This window comes from Ranitomeya imitator, chromosome 4 (genome assembly GCF_032444005.1).
Source record: "Ranitomeya imitator isolate aRanImi1 chromosome 4, aRanImi1.pri, whole genome shotgun sequence".
Taxonomy (NCBI): Eukaryota; Metazoa; Chordata; class Amphibia; order Anura; family Dendrobatidae; genus Ranitomeya; species Ranitomeya imitator.
Genome location: NC_091285.1, coordinates 576,345,901 through 576,370,420, shown reverse-complemented (window position 1 = coordinate 576,370,420; position 24,520 = coordinate 576,345,901). Strand labels below are relative to the sequence as shown.

At 46.0% G+C, this 24,520-nt stretch overlaps 1 protein-coding gene across 2 annotated transcripts in view; it reads right to left on the bottom strand.

Annotated features, from left to right (window-relative positions):
* SLC24A1 (solute carrier family 24 member 1) overlaps positions 1-24,520 on the bottom strand; it is a 175,540-nt gene that overhangs the window by 21,298 nt on the left and 129,722 nt on the right. Inside the window, exons 5-8 of one of the 2 annotated variants that reach the window (XM_069766375.1) lie at positions 23,902-23,988; positions 20,566-20,684; positions 16,082-16,318; positions 15,184-15,273 (exon numbers count right to left, since the gene is read on the bottom strand). In XM_069766375.1, the coding sequence (XP_069622476.1) occupies positions 15,184-15,273; positions 16,082-16,318; positions 20,566-20,684; positions 23,902-23,988 (533 nt within the window). The remainder of the gene's footprint in view (positions 1-15,183; positions 15,274-16,081; positions 16,319-20,565; positions 20,685-23,901; positions 23,989-24,520) is intronic. The other variant, XM_069766376.1, reaches the window with a different exon arrangement.

Genomic DNA, 24,520 nt, shown 5'->3' with positions numbered 1-24,520 from the left:
CTTAGCACCCATAATATGTTGTACAGTTATATGTATGTATAATAGGTTCCATGTTAGATGCATGTCCCTAATGCATCAGCCCACAGGCTGCGCCCCTGGGCAGAGGGGACACGATATTCCCCTTTTGACCTCCCCCACCTTTGTAATTCCCACCGTAAATATCGGCAGGCTCCGGCCACAAGTGGCTATTGTAATGTATGTCTGGCCTGCCGTTTTTCTATTGGCCTGCCCTCTGTATCTGTGTTATATATTCTGTGTCCTGTGAGTAAAGTGTTGCAAGACTGGAAATACGTGGAGAAGCAGTGATCTTTTATAAGCGCCCATGTAACCAAGGAATTCCAGCCAGCGTCCTTCATTCAGACTCCAGCCAAAGCAGAGTGGACCTCCGGAAACACGGGGTGGTACTGAAAGAGGTACCCCAGATTGGTAGACCCCGTTACACTGGTGGCAGACAGCGGGATATGATACCCCTTCTACAGGAGGAAAGGAATGAATGAAAAAAACTACCAGAAGTTAAAGTGGACTACATTAAAATATCTGGTGGAAGTACGAGGGTTGATCGCCAGCAACAAAACAAAAGCAGATTTGATAGCAGCCATCATGGAACACGACAGTGCAGCGCCCCCCAATGTGAACGTGGAGGAGACTGAATTCCAGAGGGAGGTAAAGAACAGACTGGCATTCTATGGCCCAAACCCTGCAGTAGAGATCATACGAGAGGTGATGGCTGATGTGCGTACTGATCTGAAGGAAAAGATGGCCGAGCGGACCAGGATAGAGCTAGCCAAGATGGAGATGGCAGAGCGGACCAAAGTGGAGCTGGCCAAGATGGAGATGACAGAGCGGAGAGAGGAGAGTCAGCGAGCATGGGAAGCTCTGGCCTTCGACCAGGTACCTTCAACAGTAAGCCACAAAAAGATCCAGTATAATGCCTTCCGACAGATGGGGGAGGCAGAGGAAGACATTGATGGCTTTCTGCATGACTTTGAGCGGCAGTGTGCCCTTCATCAAGTGAAACCGGAGGAACGGGTTCAGATTCTGGCCATCTTGCTCACACTGACATGACAACTTTTTCAGCCAGGACTCGTCGGCAGAGATTACAACAGACACCTAGGACTTCTCACATTTCCTGCACCATCGCACGGTACCTGATGAGGACTGTATGGACTATGAGCGGATCAAAGAAGTGATCTTGGCCCTGTATGCGCTGACACCAGAGGCATACCGCCAAAAGTTCCGCGGACTTATAAAACGCGTAACCGATACCCACGCTGAATGGGCCTGTAAATTACGGCGGTCACTGCTACAGTGGGTACAAGGGAGCCAAGCAACTACTAAGGAGGACGTCCTCCAGCTCTTCTTGTTAGAACGATTATTTAATGGACTAACCCCCGAGACACAGGAATGGCTTCGGGACAGGCGGCCAACGACTCTTGAGGAAGCCGCTCGTCTGGCCGATGAACATCATGATGCCAGGAGGCCGCAGTTGTCCGGATCAAAGATTGTCACTAGGGGCCCGCCCATGGACCTGGAGGGCCCCAAACCACCGAAGATTGTAGGGGGACCAGCTAGATGCCCGGCCTACCACAGTCCCCCTGGGGTGCGATGCCCCACCTGCCGTCAGCTGGGCCACCTGCAAAGACAATGTCCCAACCGGACTCAGCATACCCAGTGGCCAAAGGCGGGAACAGCGACCTTCAGCTGGGCTGCTGTACACTGCTACCAAGGTGAAGCTGACCCGGCATTGGGGGCTACGACTAACCAAGGGGTGGAAGACATGGAGGAAGTGCTGCATGAAGTAGACCCCGTGCAGGCAGCCCGGGCAGATAATCGACAACCGCATCGACAGGTCGTGTGGGTTAATGGGAAACGTATGCAGGGACTAAGAGATTCTGGGGCAACTTTGACCCTAGTGAAGCCTCATCTCGTCCGAGACTAAGAGAAGATGGACCGGACAGTGGCAGTCCGTGTAGCAGGGGGAGCTATACATCGACTGCCCACTGCCAGGATTCACCTGAACTGGGGAGTCGGGGATGGCCTTGTTGAGGTCGGCTTGATGGAGGATTTGCCTGCAGACGTCTTGCTGGGAAATTACTTGGGGCCCATGTTGCCTGCATTCTCGGTTGCCCCTCTGGCTGAGACATATCCTGTGACCATCCGGAGACAACGCCAGATTGCTGCGGTGGAGTTTAGCCCTACAACCTCTGGAGTTGCCCATCCACTACAGACCCGGCAAACAAAACGGTAACGCTGATGGACTAAGTCGACAAACGGAACTTGTACCAACCCCATAAACTTTGGTCATCCCCAAACCAATCCGTTAAGGATCAGACTGTGTATGCCGATCGCGTCACTGAAAAGGGGAGCCATGTTACGGAACCACTCAGCACCCAGAATATGTTGTGCAGTTATATGTATGTATAATACGTTCCATGTGAGATGCATGTCCCTAATGCACCAGCCCACAGGCTGCACCCCTTGGCAGAGGGGACATGATATTCCCCTTTTGCCCCCCACCTTTGTAATTCCCACAGTAAATATCGGCAGGCTCTGGCCACCTGCGGCTATTGTAATGTATGTCTGACCTGCCCCTTTTCTATTGGCCTGCCCTCTGTATCTGTTATATATTCTGTGTCCTGTGAGTAAAGTGTTGTCAGACTGGAAATACGTGGAGAAGCAGTGATCTTTTATATGCGCCCATGTTACCAAGGAATTCCAGCCAGCGTCCTTCATTCAGACTCCAGCCAAAGCAGAGTGGACCTCCGGAAACACAGGGTGGTACTGAAAGAGGTACCCCAGATTGGTAGACCCCGTTACAAACATGTTGGGTTGTAACCACCACACTCAGTTGGTTAGATATGCAGTAAATAAGGACGTTCTCACCCATTGCAGATGGGGGTATACTTCATCCTGCTAGAGGTGATCTAGAAAAAAAAAGGTGCAGTCTGGCTCTATAGGTCCCTATAGGAGCTGCGCTAGACTGAAACCCCAATGGCTCTCACCCTGACAGGGGCAGTCTACCAACTTACCCTAACGTGCAGGTCCTGCACTTTCCCTTAAATCGTCTCGATGTGTTTCTTCCCAAACAGATTCCTCAGGGGACTGATAGTATGAATATGGTCTCTAGTGTGCGAAATGCAGAGTGTAAACGGGTGTCTCCTGTCTCTATTCTGCAGATGATCTATCGTCACTTACAGCTGACGTTCTTTCTGATGGAGTAGTTCACTTTTCTCGTCTTTTCCATCTTGCTCACACTGACATGACAACTTTTTCAGCCAGGACTCGTCTGCAGAGATTACAACAAAGACACCTAGGACTTCTCACATTTCCTGCACCATCCCCATGTATTCCCAATCTACGCAAACACCAAGTCCTACTGATATCCCATTACTGAGTTATTGCTGCCATATGTGTCTGTGTGGTACAATAACAGTGCTCCTCTTATTGCCCCACATAAAAATGCCACCACTGTGCCCCTTACATTATTATTATTATACATTTTTATAGCGCCATTTATCCCTTGGCGCTTTACACGTGAAAGGGGCAAATATAGACAAAGTACAATAGACATGAGCAAATGAATGCACACACAAGTACAGAAGGAGAGAGGACCCTGCCCTCGAGGGCTCACAGTCTACAGGGGATGGGTGAGGATACACTAAGAGAGGGTAGAGCTGGTTATACTGTGGTTCAGCAGACTAAGGATCCCTGCAGGTTGTAGGCTTGTCGGAAGAGGTGGGTCTACAGGTTCGTTTTGAAGACTATGGGGGAAGAACGGGAGAAGTTTTGTATGCTGTTGTGGGAAGAAGAGATAAGAGGGGAGTAGATAAGGAGGTGTTGAGAGGGTCAAAGGTTGTGTGTGAATAAGTACCGGGAGATCATGTCACAGATGTATGGAGGAGACAGGTTGTGGATGGCTTTGTATGTCATAGTCAGGGTTTTGAACTGGAGCCTCTGGACAATAGGAAGCCAGTGAAGGGCTTTGCAGAGAGGAGAGGCTGGGGAAAAAAGGGGAGACAGGTGGATTAGTTGGGCAGCAGAGTGTATGATGGATTGGAGTGGTGCCAGCGTGCTAGAGGGGAGACCAGAGAGTAGGAGGTTGCAGTAGTCAAGGCGGGAGATGATAAGGGCGTTCACTAGTGTTTTTGTGGTTTCATGGTCAAGGAATGCACGGATCCGGGAAATATTTTTGAGTTTGAGCCGGCAGGATGAGGCAAGGGCTTGGATATGTGGCTTGAAAGAGAAGGCAGAGTCGAGGATCTCCCTGAGACACCGAGCATGTGGGACTGGGTAAAGTGAGATGGGGGAAAGATGATGAATTCTGTGTTGTCCATGTTCAGTTTTAGAAACCGGGCAGAGAAGAAAGCTGAAATAGCAGGCAGACATTGTGGTATTTTGGTCAGTAAGGAGGTGACGTCGGGTCCAGATAGGTAGATCTGCGTGTCATCGGCATAGAGATGATACTGCATACCATGGGATTCTATGAGCTGTTGAAGGTGTAGATGGAGAAGAGCAGGGGCCCTAGGACTGAGCCTTGGGGAACACCGACAGACGGGGCGAGGTGAGGAGGTGGTGTGGGAGAGGGAGACACTGAATGTTCGGTCTGTTAGATATGACGAGATCCAGGATAGGGCCAAGTCTGTGATACCAAGAGATGAGAGAATCTGTAGCAGGAGGGAATAATCAACAGTGTCGAAGGCAGAAGACAGGTCCAGGAGAAGGAGGACAGAGTAGTGTCGCTAGATCTTGGCGTTTTGTAGGTCGTTGGTAACTTTAGTTAGTGCAGTTTCAGTTGAGTTCAGTTACATAGTAATAATGTTGCTTCCTTTGTGACCTATAGATGGTGAAATTGCTCCCTAGAAAATTAGAAAATATTAATGTCCTGTGCAAATGCCCTAAAAAACAATGTCCACATTCTCTATCCCCATGATGGCACCACGGAGAGAGGGGTCCGCCCCCAGGGACAGGAAACCTACAGATGAAAAAGGGCGTACCTCTCTCCCACATCAGTTGGTTTCCTGTCCTTGACGGGGAACCTACAGCACGTACCTGAGGTTTCGGCGTGGGATTCCAGGGAGCTGGTCTGGTCGGTTCCTGACAAGGGGTGCACTGTCACGACTGGATCCAGCAGGTTTTCTCCCCCCTTTTGTTCCGACCCTGAAGCACCACCGCTGGGGTCGGCGGGCCCTATGGGTGAGTGTGGCAGGGGGAGGCAGTGAAGGGGATCGAGCCTGCCTTCCCCGTGAAAAAAAAAAAAAAGGGGGGAGGAAAGAGGCAGGTGACGGCGGTCACCGATATAGCCTCTGTACCGCTAATCGGTACATGGAGGTAGCGGCGGCTACGCTACCATGAGGGGACACAGGAGCGCACCAAAAGCGCCCATGGCACCGCCGGACGCCGCCGCCTAAACCGGAAGTGCGGGGGCAGCAGGACGGGGGCGGAACGCTAGAGCGCGCGCACAGGCGTCCCCGATAATATCCTCCCTATAGGACGCCTGTGCTGCGAACCGGAAGTGACTCGCGCGCATGCGCAGATCGCCACTTTCACTGGCGGCAAATTTAAAAGCGTTTTCTAAGGGGAATACGTGGCAATACCTCCTCTTTGCTAAAACGCAGCGTGGAGCCACTATGAGTGACAAAGAGCAGCAAGAGGCACAGGAGTGTGCACAATTGTCGCCTGAGCAAGTGCAGGTACAGTGGCACCCGCGCTCACAACATCAGCGCGAGGGAAACGTTTCCTCTCAGCAGCGCAGCAGCAGTGGACGCTCAGGGTCACAACGCAGCCGAGTCTCTGAAAAAACTACGCGACCGGTGACGAATCCAGTGGATATAGTCCCGAGGCCAGAGACGGTATCTCTTATTCACAAAGGGTGAGTGATCTACGTGAAAGTAATAATGTAATACGGGATTACTCTTTCTCCTAGGGAAGAAAATGTACAGCCAAATCAAAGCACAAAGTGTGTGCGATATGTCTGGAAGAGCTACCTTCCTCCTGGGAGAAAAGCTATGCGGGCCTTGCATAGAAAAAACCATTCAGGAGGAATCTCCGGCGTTCGCATCAGACCTAAAAACACTAATAAAAAATCAGGTGGAGAGTGCCCTCAAAGGCATTAAAGTCCCGAAGAAAAAACACAGGTCAGGTCATAAATCTCCTGAATCTAGCATAGACGAATCAGAAAGTGAAACATCCGATTCTAACGATTCGTCGACATCCGGGACCTCTTCACCATCGTCAGAGGGGGGACGCAGTTACTTCCCCATCTAAGAGACAGACGCACTGGTAAAAGCCATTAGAACGACCATGGGTCTGGTAGACGAACGTCCCAAAAGAACAGCACAGGACATAATGTTCAGCGGATTAGAACAAAAGAAAAGAAGAGTATTCCCGATAAATGAGAAAAGTCATTCTTTGATCAAAAAAGAATGGAAAAAAACGGATAAAAAAAGTTCTCTTGACCCCAAGAGAAAATACCCGTTTGACGACCCAGCCTGCTCATCCTGGAGCAAGGCACCCAAACTGGATGTGGCCATAGCAAAGGCCTCTAAAAAATTCGCCCTGCCCTTCGAGGACATGGGCACTCTAAAGGACCCGATGGACAAAAAAGCGGACACTTTCTTAAAAAACTCCTGGGAAGCAGCAGGAGGTGGCCTAAAACCAGCCATTGCAGCCACTTGTACGGCCCGTGCCTTAATGGTATGGCTCGAGCACTTGGATTCCCAACTAAAGGAGAAAGTCTCAAGAGAAACAATCCAGAAGTCAGTGTCCATGATGAAAGGGGCGGCAGCCTTTTTGGCGGACGCTTCGGTGGACTCAGCAAGATTAGCAGCCAGGTCGGCCTCTTTCTCAAACGCCGCAAGACGTGCCCTGTGGCTAAAGTGCTGGCCGGGGGACTTGCAAACAAAGACCAAGTTATGCTCAATACCTTGCGAAGGTGAATTTCTGTTTGGGTCAACATTGGACGACATCCTTGACAAAGCGGGAGATAAAAAGAAATCTTTCCCCGGGTTCCCTAACCAGTCATATAGGCGTTCCTTTCGGAACAGAAAGTTCATGCGGAGAAGACCCCCAAAAGGGAATAAAGACGGATGGGAAGACAGAAGGAACAAAAACATGGGCTTCTTGTTCAACAAACCCCCCCCCCCCCCCCCCTTCCAGATAACAAAAAATCTCAATGAAGGTACTCCCCGGGTCGGAGGGAGACTAGCCAAGTTTCTTCCAGCCTGGGAAAAAATTTCAAACAGTCCCTGGATTTTAGGTATTATACGAGAAGGCCTCAAATTCAAATTTCGTATTCCTCCCGGCAACTCCTTCATGATAACGCCTCAAAAACAAACACACGAACAGTCAGCTCTCGAGAAAGAAATTCTGAGCCTAATCCAGAAAGGAGTATTGCAAGAAGTCCCATACCAGGAAAGAGGCACGGGGTTCTATTCTCCCCTCTTCCTCCGCAAGAAACCGGACGGATCGTACAGAGCGATCATAAATCTCAAAAAATTAAACAGTTTCCTAGAGATACAACATTTCAAAATGGAGACGATAAAATCTTGCGTGAGAATACTCTTTCCCTTGTGTTTCATGACTGTTCTAGATTTACGAGACGCATATTACCATGTGCCCATCCACAGAGATTATCAAAAATATCTCAGACTGGCAGTGAATATCCAGAATATCCACTTCCAATTCCGGGCTCTCCCCTTCGGGATAGCCGTCGCTCCTCGGGTATTCACGAAAATAATGTCAGAGGTAATGGCCCACATACGGGAACAGAATATCCTAATAGTTCCCTATCTGGACGACCTCCTCGTGGTAGGGAACTCATTTCAACATTGCGAACAACAGTTGAATCTGGTCATGGCTTCACTGTCGAGTCTAGGGTGGCTGCTAAACATACCCAAGTCCAAAATAGTGCCATCCCAGGTACAGGAGTACTTAGGGATAGTCCTAGACTCGATCACGCAGAAATGCTATCTTCCTCAGGAGAAGGTTCAAAAAATGACACAGGCAGTGTTACAGCTGACGGTATCCCCAGTCACTACTCTGAGGAAAGCAATGTCCCTGTTGGGCTCCATGACTGCCTGTATCCCGGCCGTACAGTGGGCACAATGTCATTCCCGGGATCTACAATGGGAGACTTTAGATTCAGGCATATCTCTGCACGGAAATTTAGACGGGCAGTTAAGTATATCACCAAACACGATACACTCCCTAGTATGGTGGGCAGACCCAGGGAATCTAACCAAAGGGGTTCCTTGGGCGCTACCGACAGTAAAGATTGTAACGACAGATGCAAGCCCCTGGGGTTGGGGAGCACATATAGATAATCAAGTGGCACAGGGGAATTGGAATAAAAGTCAAGAGCTAGCTTCTTCCAACATGAAAGAGCTGTTAGCGGTAAAACTGGCCCTAACACACTTTCTATATCTCCTTCACGGCCATCACGTAAAAGTCTTTTCGGACAACCAGGTAGTGGTTGCATATCTAAACCACCAAGGGGGCACCAGGTGTCGAGCACTGATGGAGGTAACCCAATCCATCTTCCACATAGCAGAACACAGTCTAAAGTCCTTGACAGCTCTCCACTTAAAGGGCTCAGAAAACCAAACTGCAGACTTCCTGAGCAGAACATGCTTAAAGCAGGGGGAGTGGGAGCTAAACCAATCAGGTTTCGATCAAATCGTTAATCTCTGGGGTTTACCAGAGATAGACCTATTCGCGAACAGCCAAAACCACAAAGTAAAAACATTCTGCTCAATCGATCCCCGGGGGAACCCTGTAGCTCTAGACGCACTGACAATTCCTTGGAATTATCACCTTGCCTATGCGTTCCCTCCAATGTCGCTCATCCCCTTAGTGTTGAGGAAAATTCGGGAGGAGGGAGCTATAGTGATAGTAATAGCGCCATTCTGGCCCCGCAGAATATGGTTTTCTTGGCTAAGAAAAATGTCCATATCAAGCCCATGGGTTCTACCAGACACTCCGAAGCTTCTGTCCCAGGGCCCAGTATTTCACCCCAATGTAAAGAATTTACACATGACAGCGTGGCTTTTGAAAGGAGGTTGCTAAGGGATAAAGGGTTCTCTCCCAACTTGGTGTCCACTCTATTACAGAGTAGAAAACCCGTAACCACTAGAATATATGGGAAAGTGTGGAAAAAATTTATGTCGGTATCAGGGGCAGACCCGTCCGGGGAAATTCCAATAGGGAAAATCCTTGAGTTCTTACAGAAAGGTCTGGAAAGAGGTTTGGCTACAAGCACTCTAAAAGTTCAGGTGGCAGCCTTGGGAGCACTGTATAATTATGATTTGGCCAGAAATCGGTGGGTCATGCGATTTATTAAAGCCTCAACTAGGTCCAGACCCATTCCCCTCCACAACTCTCCTCCATGGGATCTAAACCTTGTATTAAACGCTCTAACCAAACCTCCCTTTGAGCCCCTGACAGAAGTTCCTTTAAAGATCTTATCTCTAAAAACCACACTCCTAACCTCGGCTCGTCGTGTCAGCGATATACAAGCGTTATCTTCATGCCCACCCTTTACTCAGATACTTGATGACAGAGTCATTCTTAAAACTGACCCGGCTTACCTCCCTAAAATAGCGTCATAGTTTCATAGAACGCAAGAAATTTCTCTACCCTCCTTTTGTCCTAACCCTAAAAATGAGGGGGAAAAAACACTGCATACCCTAGACGTAAAAAGATGTCTGGTCCAATATCTATCAGCCACTAGGGAGTGCAGGAAGGATAGTTACATAGTTACATAGTTATTAAGGTTGAAGGAAGACTATATGTCCATCTAGTTCAACCCATAGCCTAACCTAACATGCCCTAACATGTTGATCCAGAGGAAGGCAAAAAAAACCCATGTGCAAAGAGTAAGCTCCACATTGGGGAAAAAAAATTCCTTCCCGACTCCACATACGGCAATCAGACTAGTTCCCTGGATCAACGCCCTATCAAGGAATCTAGTGTATATACCCTGTAACATTATACTTTTCCAGAAAGGTATCCAGTCCCCTCTTAAATTTAAGTAATGAATCACTCATTACAACATCACATGGCAGAGAGTTCCATAGTCTCACTGCTCTTACAGTAAAGAATCCGTGTCTGTTATTATGCTTAAACCTTTTTTCCTCCAACCGCAGAGGATGCCCCCTTGTCCCTGTTTCAGGTCTATGATTAAAAAGATCATCAGAAAGGTCTTTGTACTGTCCCCTCATATATTTATACATTAAAATGAGATCACCCCTTAGTCTTCGTTTTTCCAAACTAAATAGCCCCAAGTGTAATAACCTATCTTGGTATTGCAGACCCCCCAGTCCTCTAATAACCTTGGTCGCTCTTCTCTGCACCCGCTCTAGTTCAGCTATGTCTTTCTTATACACCGGAGACCAGAACTGTGCACAGTATTCTAAGTGTGGTCGAACTAGTGACTTGTATAGAGGTAAAATTATATTCTCCTCATGAGCATCTATGCCTCTTTTAATGCATCCCATTATTTTATTTGCCTTTGTAGCAGCTGCCTGACACTGGCCACTGAATTTAAGTTTGTCATCCACCCATACACCCAGGTCTTTTTCATTGACGGTTTTGCCCAGAGTTTTAGAATTAAGCACATAATTATACATCTTATTACTTCTACCCAAGTGCATGACCTTACATTTATCCCCATTAAAGCTCATTTGCCATTTATCAGCCCAAGCTTCTAGTTTACATAAATCATCCTGCAATATAAAATTGTCCTCCTCTGTATTGATTACCCTGCAGAGTTTAGTGTCATCTGCAAATATTGAAATTCTACTCTGAATGCCCCCTACAAGGTCATTAATAAATATGTTAAAAAGAAGAGGGCCCAATACTGACCCCTGTGGTACCCCACTGCTAACCGCTACCCAGTCCGAGTGTGCTCCATTAATAACCACCCTTTGTTTCCTATCCCTGAGCCAGCTCTCAACCCACTTGCACATATTTTCCCCTATCCCCATTATTCTCATTTTATGTATCAACCTTTTGTGTGGCACCGTATCAAAAGCTTTTGAAAAGTCCATATACACTACATCCACTGGGTTCCCTTGGTCCAATCCGGAACTTACCTCTTCATAGAAACTGATCAAATTAGTCTGACATGAACGGTCCCTAGTAAACCCGTGCTGATACTGGGTCATGAGGTTATTCCTCTTCAGATACTCCAGTATAGCGTCCCTTAGAATGCCCTCCAGGATTTTACCCACAGTAGAGGTTAAGCTTACTGGCCTATAGTTTCCGAGTTCAGTTTTTGTTCCCTTTTTGAATATTGGCACCACATTTGCTATACGCCAGTCCTGTGGCACAGACCCTGTTATTATGGAGTCTTTAAAGATTAAAAATAATGGTCTATCAATGACTGTACTTAATTCCTGCAGTACTCGAGGGTGTATCCCATCCGGGCCCGGAGATTTGTCAATTTTAGTGATTTTTAGACGCCGCCGCACTTCCTGCTGGGTTAAGCAGGTGACATTTAATTGGGAATTTTTATCACTAGACATTTTGTCTGCCATGGGATTTTCTTGTGTAAATACTGATGAAAAAAAGTCATTTAGCATATTGGCTTTTTCCTCATCCTCATCCACCATCTCACCCAGACTATTTTTAAGGGGGCCAACACTATCATTTTTTAGTTTCTTACTATTTATGTAGTTAAAGAATATTTTAGGATTATTTTTACTCTCTCTGGCAATGAGTCTCTCTGTCTCAATCTTTGCTGCCTTGATTTGCTTTTTACAGAATTTATTTAATTTTCTGTATTTATTTAATGCCTCCTCACTACCTACTTCCTTTAATTCTCTAAATGCTTAATGCTTGATAGGGCTCTGTTTGTCTGCTTCCAGGGTCCACGCAAGGGACAAAAAGCATCAAAAGCCACGTTAGCAAGATGGATAAGAGACGCCATCGCCCTATCCTACTCATCCTGTGGGACAGCCATCCCAGAGAACATAAAAGCTCATTCGACCAGAGCAGTGGCATCATCCTGGGCGGAGAGAGCTGGCGCTTCAATACAACAGATATGTAGAGCGGCCACTTGGTCTTCCCAGTCTACATTTTTCAAGCATTACTGCTTAGACTTGACCTCCTCTGATCCTACCTTTGGGCGAAGGGTTCTAGAGGCAGTGGTCCCTCCCTAAGAGCTCTATCTATTCAAATCTCTCCGTGGTGCCATCATGGGGATAGAGAAAATGGTAGTTACCTGCCGATAACGGTATTTCTCTGATCCCATGATGGCACCCGTATATTCCCTCCCTTTTCACACACAGGTGTGCACTTGATAATGTACTAGTAATTAATTTTAGTCACGGTGCCTCTGTTAAGTTAAATAGGTTAAGTTTAATTTGTGTAAATATTGAGTTGCAGCTGAAGTTCTGTATAAGGCTCTGTAATCCAACTGATGTGGGAGAGAGGTACGCCCTTTTTCATCTGTAGGTTTCCTGTCCCTGGGGGCGGACCCCTCTCTCCGTGGTGCCATCATGGGATCAGAGAAATACCGTTATCGGCAGGTAACTACCATTTTCTGCCCCTAGAAAGTAATAATACCTCCTGAGCAACTTTGGCAAGTCACAGCAATCTGAGTCCCTCTATAACAATAATGCTTCTTAAGTGCCAATTAACATTTAATAATATACCCTGTGTTTTCCCATGTACAGCTCCTGTAGACACAGTATAATGCCCCCCAAAAGGTTACCTATACACAGTATGGTTGACCCACAGCTCCTCTTTACACAGTATGATGGACCCACAGCTCCTCTTTACACAGTATGGTGGGCCTACAGCTCCAATATTAACAGTGTGATATGCCAACAAGTCCCCATACACACAGTATAATCCCGCCACATCTAAATAACAGTTTAATGATCCCCACAGTAGAAGCCATACTGTATAATGGCCCCCACAGTAGAAACCATGCTGTATAATGGCCTCCACACTTTATGATGGACTCTACAATAGCCTTCAAATTTTATACTGGCCCTCGCATTAGCTCCCACACTGTATGATTACCACCACTGTGGGCTCCAAACTGTATAATAGCTCCCACAGTACTCCCACACTATATGATGGCCCCCAAACTATATCATGGCTTCCACATTATATAATGGCCCTCACTGTATTTCCCACACTGTATAATGGCCCCACATTATCCCTCAAACTGTATAATGGCCTCCACACTTTGAGGGCCCCCCACAGTAGTTCCTACAATATATTAAGGGCCCCCTCACTGTATAAGGGTCTCCAATTGTTTATGATACCCTTAGTCCACCACAAGTTTTAATTAAAATAAAAAAATCAAATGTGTAATCCAGAATCCTGATGAGTCCCCCGGTGAGGCTCTCGCTGACCAACAAGCTGATGTCATCCCGCCGATGTACACACAGAACATCAGAGTCCCGCCGCTGCAGCCTGATGATGTCACCGCATTGAGACTCTGACTTCCTGTGCATGTGCGGCACCTCGGCAACTGCATCCCCCTGCTTTTCCTTAGGTCGCAGGTATAAAGCAACCAAAGGTCTACAGAACGGAGAGCCGTAGTCAGGGAGATCAACTTTCCTTGCTCTACAGCATGCTGATATAGCTCTCAGTAAAGGTAGCTTTGGATGGGCAAAGGGGCCCAGGACAACCGCACCATCATACTCCCCTTGGTAGCTACTCCACTACTCCTGTGCACATAGGCTGCCATTGTTCTCGACAGCACATGTCCTTGTTTACACAGAACAATGCTACCTACACCCATGATTAAAAATAATTTCACCTGATGAACATCGAGTGATTGGCCGTCTGCTTACTCTGCACAATTATTAGGTCACCAGCGTTCCTAGGATAATCTGTCATTGTACAGGTACTTTAACTCGCGATAAGTGACAGAGGGAAGGTCAGACAGTGAGGCGGTCTAATTCTGATTGACGGTCAGATTGAGGATTATCACTGGGTAAACTGGGCTTACCTGTGATTCAGGCACCTCTAGTAACTAAGAGACCAGTGAACTGTAAGAGGGTGAACTGTAGTCCCACTGAGAGGGCACTAGGACCCTGTGGTTTTTGCCTGTTGCAGCAGAGGACAGACCTCCCAGAGACAATGTGTGCTGCGGGGTGGGGTCTAGTGTCTCGAGTGTAAAGTAAAAGTAGGAAGTGAGAGCTGAGAGAGAAAAGGCGGGAAGAAAAGGAGAAGCTGCTGTGAGATCTTAAAAAGAGACTGTGTGGATTTACTGCAAGTGTTTTTGGAGGAAAAGAAGCTTTTGAGAGACTTTTTGTTGCTAACGGTCCCCTGGAGAAGAGCTAACCTTTTGTTTAACTCTGTGAGAGACTTGTGTTGCTAACGTTTCCTGGAGAGGAGCTAACCCTTTATCTAAGAAAAGACGGAGACTTTGCTAAGAACCCAGTACGAATTTGGAAGTCTGTGGATTCCCTGTGCATTGAGTGGAGGAAGAAGTCTGGACAGACTGCTGATACAGAGACGGACGGATTGTCGTGGAACCATTCCTAGGAGCTACAGAAGCAGAGACTACATCGTGAGACCACTAACTAAGTCCCCGGCGTTTGGGCTCGGCATCGGCCGACAAGACAAGAGGAGCTTGCTGTAACTTATTGGCGCTGAAGATATGAACTGGCTACAGCCTCTGCGGATTCCTGCCTGAGAGGAAATCTATCTCAGGATACGGTACCATAGTTATAGATACCTGGGTATCTCTGCTCAGAGTGTTAGATTGTTACTTTAGAGGTGTATCTTATATTAGAGTTGTGTAAGTTATACTCAATGTGCCATTCCAGGGGCTCCCTTAATAACACTACATTCAATTTACACTTGTTCCTGTTTTTAGTTGCCTGTTAGGTAAATTTCTTACTAGTCTGTTGTAGTACACAGTTCTCAGGAGACCTTTGAGTGGCACAGTGATTTCAGCTGCTGCTGAATTAGTGTATCTTTGGGGTGCATCTGCCTTAATATTCTCCATATTACCTTGATTAATTTGCCTTTGAGTAAATACCGTTGGAGATTTCTGCCTTGGTCTTGGTTTGTGACTCACTGGATCTTATTCGGACCTCTGGTCATTACAGAACCATAACACAATTTATGGTATTTGCATTTGGCAGAATCTTAGTCTATTGACTAGGCAGATAAAACGCAAAGCCGGTACAATGATGCCTGCTCAATCCCCAGCCTCACCTGATGTGCCCACCATACCATGAGATACGAAAACACAGCAATCCACATAATAGAGCCCAGGAACGTCAGCACGAAGAACTTTCTTGATTTCTGTAACAGAATTAGGAAATGACAGATAATAATTAGTTTGTGTAAAGCCTGCGGATAATGAGATTAGTTTTCAGTGGCCTCTGTTCTCAATGGAGTCTGTGGTGACGACAGGGAGGATAGCGCAGAATCCAGTAGTTTTATTTCCCTCGAATCTGACAAAATTTGTGACTGAACCTTCGAAACATATGTGAAGTGAGCCTAATACGCATGTACATTTCTAGTTCATTCAGGTAGTGTAAATGTAATGTAACTAAATGAAAGAATAATAAAAATCAAGTTGGTGTAACTTGACTGAGACTAAGTCGCAATACGAGGCACACCCCATGTACAAGGGTGGCGCTGTATATGGAAATAAAAAAAAGTCTAATTTATTTATTTCCCATCTTTGGGCTTGTTCCAATGAGTGTACTATACATCCTTGTGCCGTTTGCATGCAAAACTGATACATTGGTCCATGTGTTGTGCTAAGTCAATGGTGTAACTTAAATGATCGTTTTCACACAAGGGTGGATGGCCCACATGTAAAAACTACAATATGCACTAGTTTCATTCATGTTCGGATCATACATTCGGACACCATCCATATGACATCCGATTTATACTTATTCATTACAATTATTAAACGGCGTTTGGCCTTTCATTATATTTGAAATTGTTGTATAAAGCGGATTGGAAAAATATACAGATGGCAAAATGGATGAATAATTGCCTGTTGTTTTTTTTCTGGATGAAAAACGGACAGTTTTTCAAATGTTCGTCAAAACCCTGGCTTTAGACAATCCTTTAATTATCCCATATTGTCACTTACCGGACTCCGGACATCAGGCACAGTCAACCACAGAGGGAATACAATGGGAAGTAGTAATAGGTATGTTATTTGCTTTCTCTTAGTGTCAGGCCACTCCAAAGAAAGAGGTTCATCTGGCTCGTCTTCATCATTGTCATCATCATCACTGTCATCATCATCGCTTTCATCCTCATCATCACTGTCATCTCCGCTGCTGCCAGATCCACGTCCTCCATCACCTGCTTCAGCTGCACCTTTCTGTGGAGCAACAGCACAAACTGAGCACATACTTGTTACGCTCATGTGTGGACTGTTAAGCGCGCACGTGGATCTTGGACCAAGGAGATCCTGGAGGAGTTTGGCTAAGCACACACGAGACTCTTTGCTAAAGTCCCTGATGGTGGGGTTAAACGTAGCTCCGGATGGACGCCAGGTGCTACTCCAATACAGACCTCGGACGCACGGCAGTTGACCCCCCAAAGGGACAGGAAGCTATAATGACAGGTGCTGGCAGGAATGGTAGAGATACAGGCAGGTGCAGCAGGTATACTGACTGGCACGGCTGATTCACTGGAGAGACAGGTACTGGCAGACACTGCTTGTATACAGGCAGGTGCTGGTGAGCATGGCTGATATACAGGCAGGCAGGTGTTGGCGGGCACAGCTATGTAAGATGACTGCAACAGGAGCACGGTCGCGGCGGTGAGTACTTTGGCGTTCCTGCCAGGGGAAGGAGGAGGCATGCAGTGATGCTAGCATTATGCAGCGCCCCAGAGACCTGGTCGTTGCAGTATAGCGCTCTGCCGCTAAGGGGAGCAGCGGTACGTCTGATGGCACTAAGGAGTTCTCCTGACCAGGTATCACCAGAACACATTACACTTCACACTCCGGCCACTAGGGGGAGAAAAAGGCTTTATTTATTGGGCCACTCCTCACACTGGTAAAACTAGGGGCTGGGGAGGAAGTTAGTCAGAAGCTGACTGGGTTGGAACCAGGCAACATCCCGTGGCAGGGAGTGTTGCAGGGAGAAGGCACAGGGGGGTCCCTGTTAGGTGTGGGAACCTGGCAGGTGCCTAGCGAACAGAACGTAACGGAACCGCGCCTGCACACCCTGCGGCGGTATCCAGAAGAGAGACATGAAGGGAAGGATATTGTGGAACAGTGTAAACAAGATCAGCACAAAGGAGAGCCAGTAAGAATCGTGCCGAGAGAGGAAGGCAACATCTTACTGAGGCGCGTAGTCGGTGGCCGGATCACCGTAGGAGTAACTGACTTCAGGCCTTACTTCATATTCCGCTGGACAGTTAATCATAGGTTGGCTGTCTACCTTCTACACCTACGAAGACAGAGGGGGCAACATTGGGAGAGGAGCGTCTCTAGGGTCCCGGAAGACCTCCAAGCCCTCCCGTCAAATGGGTGGCGTGGGGGACGTTAGAAACTAGTAACATCTGGAACCAAAGAACGAGAGAGAGAAAGAAAGCTGTAGAGAACGAACGAACGAGAACAGCAGTTGTGAGGACTATTCCGAATGCTCAGCAGGGTAGGACTACAACACACAGGCGCTATTGGTAGGCAACGATTTCCATCTGCGAAGGAAACTCTGGATGTGCCCATCGGACCGGCCGGTCTCTGATAGCCCGGTTGAACGTGCTCTGGACTGAGGATATTGAAGCCTTCAGTAAAGAGGTAAAGAGACTGCAACCTTGTGTCCTCGTTATTGCCTGCACCTCACACCATCATCATCTACCTTACTGCCTTACTGGGAAGCCCTGGGGACATACTTCACCTGTGGGAAGGTATACCATCCAGCTGCCATTCCATCACCCCAGCGGACCCCACAGCAGCGTCGGTCACCCTGACCGAACACCACAGGTGGCGTCACGAACCCCTGACAGACTGCTTACTACTTTCATTGGACGCCCCTTAGCAGGGTCGCGGACCGGGTCTAGCCACCGTGACCGCCTCAGAACCGAACCAGAGAGGCCCGGTACCGAAACGCGTGGCCCTGTGTCTGGGGGCGCTCCAACTACAATACTGAAATCCAGAAAAACAATCCTCTGGTATGTGGTTGATGAGTGAGAAGATGACCTCGCTGAGGTCAGAAATATTCTGGAAAATATCAGAGTCCAGAGATTTCTGTTATTGTAAATTAGATATAAAATTCTAAGGAAAGGCCCATTCGTATCAATAAGAATGTGATCAGTAGTCAACCCCCTTAGTTCAGTGGAGGTCCATGACTTCACCAATGTCATCTTATCCCTTATATGACACATCCAATTATTTCTAATGGATTTATAATTTAAGAAATGACTGTGCATTTCATGAATGAGCAAACAATTTACCAAAGACCATTTTACTTCTGTCGCCAATGTGCAATGGCGGTAAGTGTAGACACAATTTTGTAAAAGTGTAGATTGTGGAAGTAATAACTTTGTAACCAGAACCAACTTGCTATGATGCATTCATGGGTTAGGTGATGACCTCTAAACCAGTGGGAGTCTGATTGCTAAAACGCCTACCGATCCTCAAAACGGAGAACTTTTGTCCGCCCCCCACCCCAAGGTGAATGGAGACGGGGTGTGCTCAATCACAGCTACACTGATTCTAAGTGGGACTTCCAGAGATAACCAAATACACGCCTGTTAAGGCTTGTCAAATGCGTATGGGCACCTTAAAGGGCTTGTCCAGTTATACCATATTGATCACCTATCCATAGAACAGATCAACACTAAAATATTTGTAGGGGTCCGAAACCTGGCACCCGCACCAATCAACTATTTGTTGCTCCATTCAATGTGCAGTGGCTGACACTGACTACTGCAGAACAGCTCCTGTTTGTTTGAATAGCGACTAATCTGCAGCACCCGGCAGCAGACACTACACATCGAATGGAGTTGCACTTTGCTCAATTCAATGTGTTTACATGCAGCCACCACCAGAGCAAATAATAGCTAATCTGTAGGGGTGTCTGCTGTCGATTGATACAGTATCCTATCAAGAGGTCATCAACATAGTATTAACTGACAACTTTTTCTTACTTTCCAAGTATGAATGTTTGCTGTACACTGTATACAATGATCTGATCACCACAAAGACTTGCATGGAAATACAAAAACATTTTTCTGGGTCGTGTTTCTGAATGCTTTCTATGTTTGTTTCCTTCCAGCTCATAATGATTAGTAGAAAGCAGCTAGCAAGTAGCTAGTGTTCTGGGGAACGGTTCCCTACTCTGGAAAATACAATGATTTCCCTGTAACAAAATGCAGAGTTGTATTCCCAATAATAAAGCAGATCCCTATAAAACAATAAGGAATTATAAGAATAGTCAGCATGGTCGCCACCAATGTCCGTAGAGAAGGACTTCACCCCTATGTATGTGTTACATCTCACCTTTACTGAACACTCCAGCTTTGGGGTCCTGTCCACAAAAAAAGAACTGTAAAATAGTTTACATTTTAGAAAACTATAGATAAGCTAAATGGTCAGAGGTCTGCACATAGGTTAATGTGAATCCCTGGTAGTTCAAGAGGTTTCCTTTTATTTAGAGGGACAGTCAGGGTCTCCACAATCCCTTGGGTCATGGACAGATTTATTTTATTAGCCATCTCTTCCATTGCTCTCAGTATATTTTGGTGTTTGATCTTTGTAATTGACCTGCCTCATTAAAATCTTGGTAGGAAAAATTCCTGCTGAGCTTCAAGATGTGGTAGGAAGGAGCAAAAAGAGTCATAGTGCCGACTGGCTGCCAGCTGGGGCTGTAGTGGATGTGGATCAAGGCCAGCACTTGACTGCCAACATTCTGAAGAACATTTCTAATTACTAGACCGCCTATATGTCATGAGGTCGCAGAATGACACATGTCATGATATTGCATGATACTAGGGCAGAATGGTGGCTCAGTAGTTAGTAGTGTTGCTTTTCAGCTCTCATGTCCTGGTTTCAAATCCCCCCCCAGGACAACATCCGTAAAGAGTTTGTATGTTCTCCCTGTGTTTGCGTGGGTTTCCATCGGGTTCTCCAGTTTCCTCCCACACTACAAAGACATACTGATAGGGAATTTAGATTGTGAGCCCCAATGGGGACAGTGATGTCTGTAAAGCACTGTGGAAAATGATCTATGTAAGTTAGCATAATAACTAAAACAAGGTTTTACAAATCTTTGGCTATTCTCTACGAGCCGGTATCTTTTCTGGTAATATTAATACACTATGTTATGCCAACTGCAGGGCGTGAGGGGTGGTACATAAGGTGCCATTCATTTAGAAAACTGGACTGCAGTTTACAAAAGAGCTGGTATTTTACATACATGAATTTCTATGTCTGTATGAGATGTGGAGGGTAAACTGGTAATATGGATGCATAAGGGAGACACAGCATAGTGCGCAGGTATAAGAACAATAAATAGATGGTTGGAAGCCGCCTTTAAGAATAGTAGTGGGTTCTTTACCTACTGAGCCCGTGTGCCGTTGCTTTTATGGTAAGTCCACCCCTGTGAATTGACTTACCTGAGAATCATCCTTGTCTGCTCCTTCATACTCCCCAACCTTGGAGGGCTCAGACCCAGTGGCGGGAGTCACCTGTACATTCACACTGTTGGGGACATCACCACCTTCATCTTTGTCATCTGCAAAGAAAATAGAATTAAATAAAACGCTGTGCTGGCGATGTGGAGTTGTGTTCACTAGTTGCTAATACTATGTCATAATTAAACTATCCATTGTGAATAATAAATGTCTAGTCTTCTACGTAAGACTCTGTTATGACTAGTAGGATTGTATGGTATTACTCATGCATGTCACTATGTACAGTACAGACCTAAAGTTTGGACACACCTCATTTAAAGATTTTTCTGTATTTTCATAACTATGAAAATTGTGCATTCACACTGAAGGCATCAAAACTATGAATTAACAAATGTGGAATTATATACTTAACAAAAAAGTGTGAAACAACTGAAATTATGTCTTATATTCTAGGTTCTTCAAAGTAGCCACCTTTTGCTTTGATGACTGCTTTGCACACTCTTGGCATTCTCTTGATGAGCTTCAAGAGGTAGTCACCGGGAATGGTCTTCCAACAACCTTGAAGGAGTTCCCAGAGATGCTTAGCACTTGTTGGCCCTTTTGCCTTCACTCTGCGGTCCAGCTCACCCCAAACCATCTCGATTGGGTACAGGTCTGGTGACTGTGGAGGCCTGGTCATCTGGCGTAGCACCCCATCACACTCCTTCTTGGTCAGATAGCCCTTACACAGCCCGGAGGTGTGTTTGAGGTCATTGTCCTGTTGAAAAATAAATGATGGTCCAACTAAACGCAAACCAGATGGAATAGCATGCCGCCGCAAGATGCTGTGGTAGCCATGCTGGTTCAGTATGCCTTCAATTTTGAATAAATCCCCAACCGTGTCACCAGTAAAGCATTCCCACACTATGACACCTCCTCCTCCATGCTTCACGGTGGGAACCAGGCATGTAGAGTCCATCCGTTTACCTTTTCTGCGTCGCACAAAGACATGGTGGTTGGAACCAAAGATCTCAAATTTGGACTCATCAGACCAAAGCACAGATTTCCATTGGTCTAATGTCCATTCCTTGTGTTCTTTAGCCCAAACAAGTCTTTTCTTGTTGCCTGTCCGTACCAGTGGTTTCCTAGCAGCTATTTTACCATCAAGGCCTGCTGCACAAAGTCTCCTCTTAACAGTTGTTGTAGAGATGTGTCTGCTGCTAGAACTCTGTGTGGCATTGACCTGGTCTCTAATCTGAGCTGCTGTTAACCTGTGATTTCTGAGGCTGGTGACTCGGATAAACTTATCCTCAGAAGCAGAGGTGAATCTTGGTCTTCCTTTCCTGGGGCGGTCCTCATGTGAGCCAGTTTCTTTGTAGCGCTTGATGGTTTTTGCCACTGCACTTGGGGACACTTTGAAAGTTTGCCCAATTTTTTGGACTGACTGACCTTCATTTCTTAAAGGAATGATGGCCACTCGTTTTTCTTTACTTAGCTGCTTTTTTCTTGCCATAATACAAGTTCTAACAGTCTATTCAGTAGGACTATCAACTGTTTATCCACCAGACTTCTGCACAACACAACTGATGGTCCCAACCCCATTTATAAGGCAAGAAATTCCACTTATTAAACCTGACAGGGCACACCTGTGAAGTGAAAACCATTCCCGGTGACTACCTCTTGAAGCTCATCAAGAGAATGCCAAGAGTCTGCAAAGCAGTCATCAAAGCAAAAGGTAGCTACTTTGAAGAACCTAGAATATAAGACATATTTTCAGTTGTTTCACACTTTTTTGTTAAGTATATAATGCCACATGTGTTAATTCATAGTCTTGATGCCTTCAGTGTGAATGTACAATTTTCATAGTCATGAAAATACAGAAAAATCTTTAAATGAGGTGTGTCCAAACTTTTGGCCTGTACTGTATGTCTTGTCCAGAAGCTCAGGCAGTAATACTAATTACAAGCTATATACCTATATCTAGCTTCATGTATATTTCTCTCAGTATTCTGTATCATCTTCCTCACAGGAATGATGGATATTGCCCCTATTACAAGTGGCTGTATGATGCAAGCCAAGCAGGGAATATCAGGGAATGTAGGACACAAGAAGAAATGGTCTTTAAAGGAGTTGTCCACTACTTTTGGAAATGCCCAACGAGGTGTAAAAATAGAAAAACCATCTACCAGACCCCCAATGCTCCCCCATCTGGCTGCTGCTCCTGTCAGTTTCCTGGCTTCCTGTGCCAGCGGGGCATCATGTGACCACTGCAGCAGTCATGATTTGGGCAGACATACTACTGGTGCAACCAAGCACTTGGAATTGTACAATATTATGAGCTATTGGACTGCAAAATGCCCATACGCTGTCCCTACACAGAGGCCCTGTTCTGTCTATGTCATTAGTGGGTCATGAGATGAGCAAAATGATTTTCACTCCTCAGGTCCGGTGTCCACTTCATCCAGAAGTCACCGTTTGGCTTAAGCTGTCACCAGATAGTCCCAAGCATAAGAGGTGGCCAGAAAACAAATGAGGGTAACTGGCAGCAATACAGAAGAGCATCAGTAATCCGGCAGGTGGGTATTTTTTTGTGCCTATTAAATTAACTATTTCAAATTAGTAGACAGTCCCTTTAGGCAGCTAATTTCTTTTAGTTCAGCTATCAATACCCATGAATGAACCTGCAATATTAGCAAGGATACAGTTTAAAAATCATAAGTGACAAAACCTTAGAGAACCGATAGGCTGTCGTTCTCACATTTCTGCTCATGAAATGACTCCCCCCCTATACTTTTCTTTTGCGAAATCTTGACATACAGAAGCTCAATAGTTCCCATTGGTTAGTTAGCCGCTCATCGTAAGCAATAAATCCTGCCCATTCACCAGTGTTAGTAATCCTGTAAGACCCAACCAAAACAAACCATGCTGAATACATCTAACAAGAGGTGCCTAAGAGACAGACTCCATATATAGCACACCTATCCATTTCATTACTTAACGTTCCCTAAAAAAAACAAGATAAATGTTATATTACATACTCATTTTAATAACTGTGTAGGAAAACAACTAACTGTCTGTCCATCGCTCAATAGGATATCGCAAAGACACCAGAAAGCAAAATTCTGGACTAGACCTCTATATAGACATCCAACACTTACACATCTTACATAGCGGGATTGGAGATTAGTGCATCTAATACTGCTGCTTTAAAGATTTGGGCTAGATCTATACCCATGCCTCTATTGAACTACTTCTATAAACTGGGCAAGGGGTGTACAGCCATGACATGATCAATCCAGTGTCAGGAAGATGAACAGCATCTGAGCCTACTTTTCTCACCTTTGTTTTTCAGACATTTTTTCCCCTCTGTTTCTACCTTGGCCTTGGCCATGTTGTTCATGATTTCAGCTTTGTCTTTAAATTTTGCTGGAAAGGAGAAAATGTACTTACTGTTCACTCATTCAGTGCACACATGAACTTCACCCTACAGGCAACTCTTGCACTTTTTCCGTGCATAAAAGTACCAATACTACCCATCCAACACAAGCAGCTGTCCTAGCTCTAGCGTAATGACTACATAGTCCATAGAAACTGTTTTTAGTGATATATTTGCCCCTGCTGCATACATATTATATATACAAAGCACAGAAGCTATCACTCCTTAGTCATATCTGCAGCAAAAGGTGAAGTTTCCTATAGGAAGTGGCATACCAGAGGAGCAGGACAAGGAGCAGGCAGAGTGGGCAGCAGCCTAGGGTGGTACTGAGCATGGGAGTGCAGTTTATATATTGTTAAAAAAATGAGCATCTACATTGGATCACACCAACCAAATGAGTCTGACTTTAGTTAAGAAATAAGTGCCTAGAAGAATAGCCAGACGGCAGACTGATTTTTATTTATATGTACTGTACCATGTAGTGAAATTATGAATGGGGGACAAGGCACTTGATGACACACA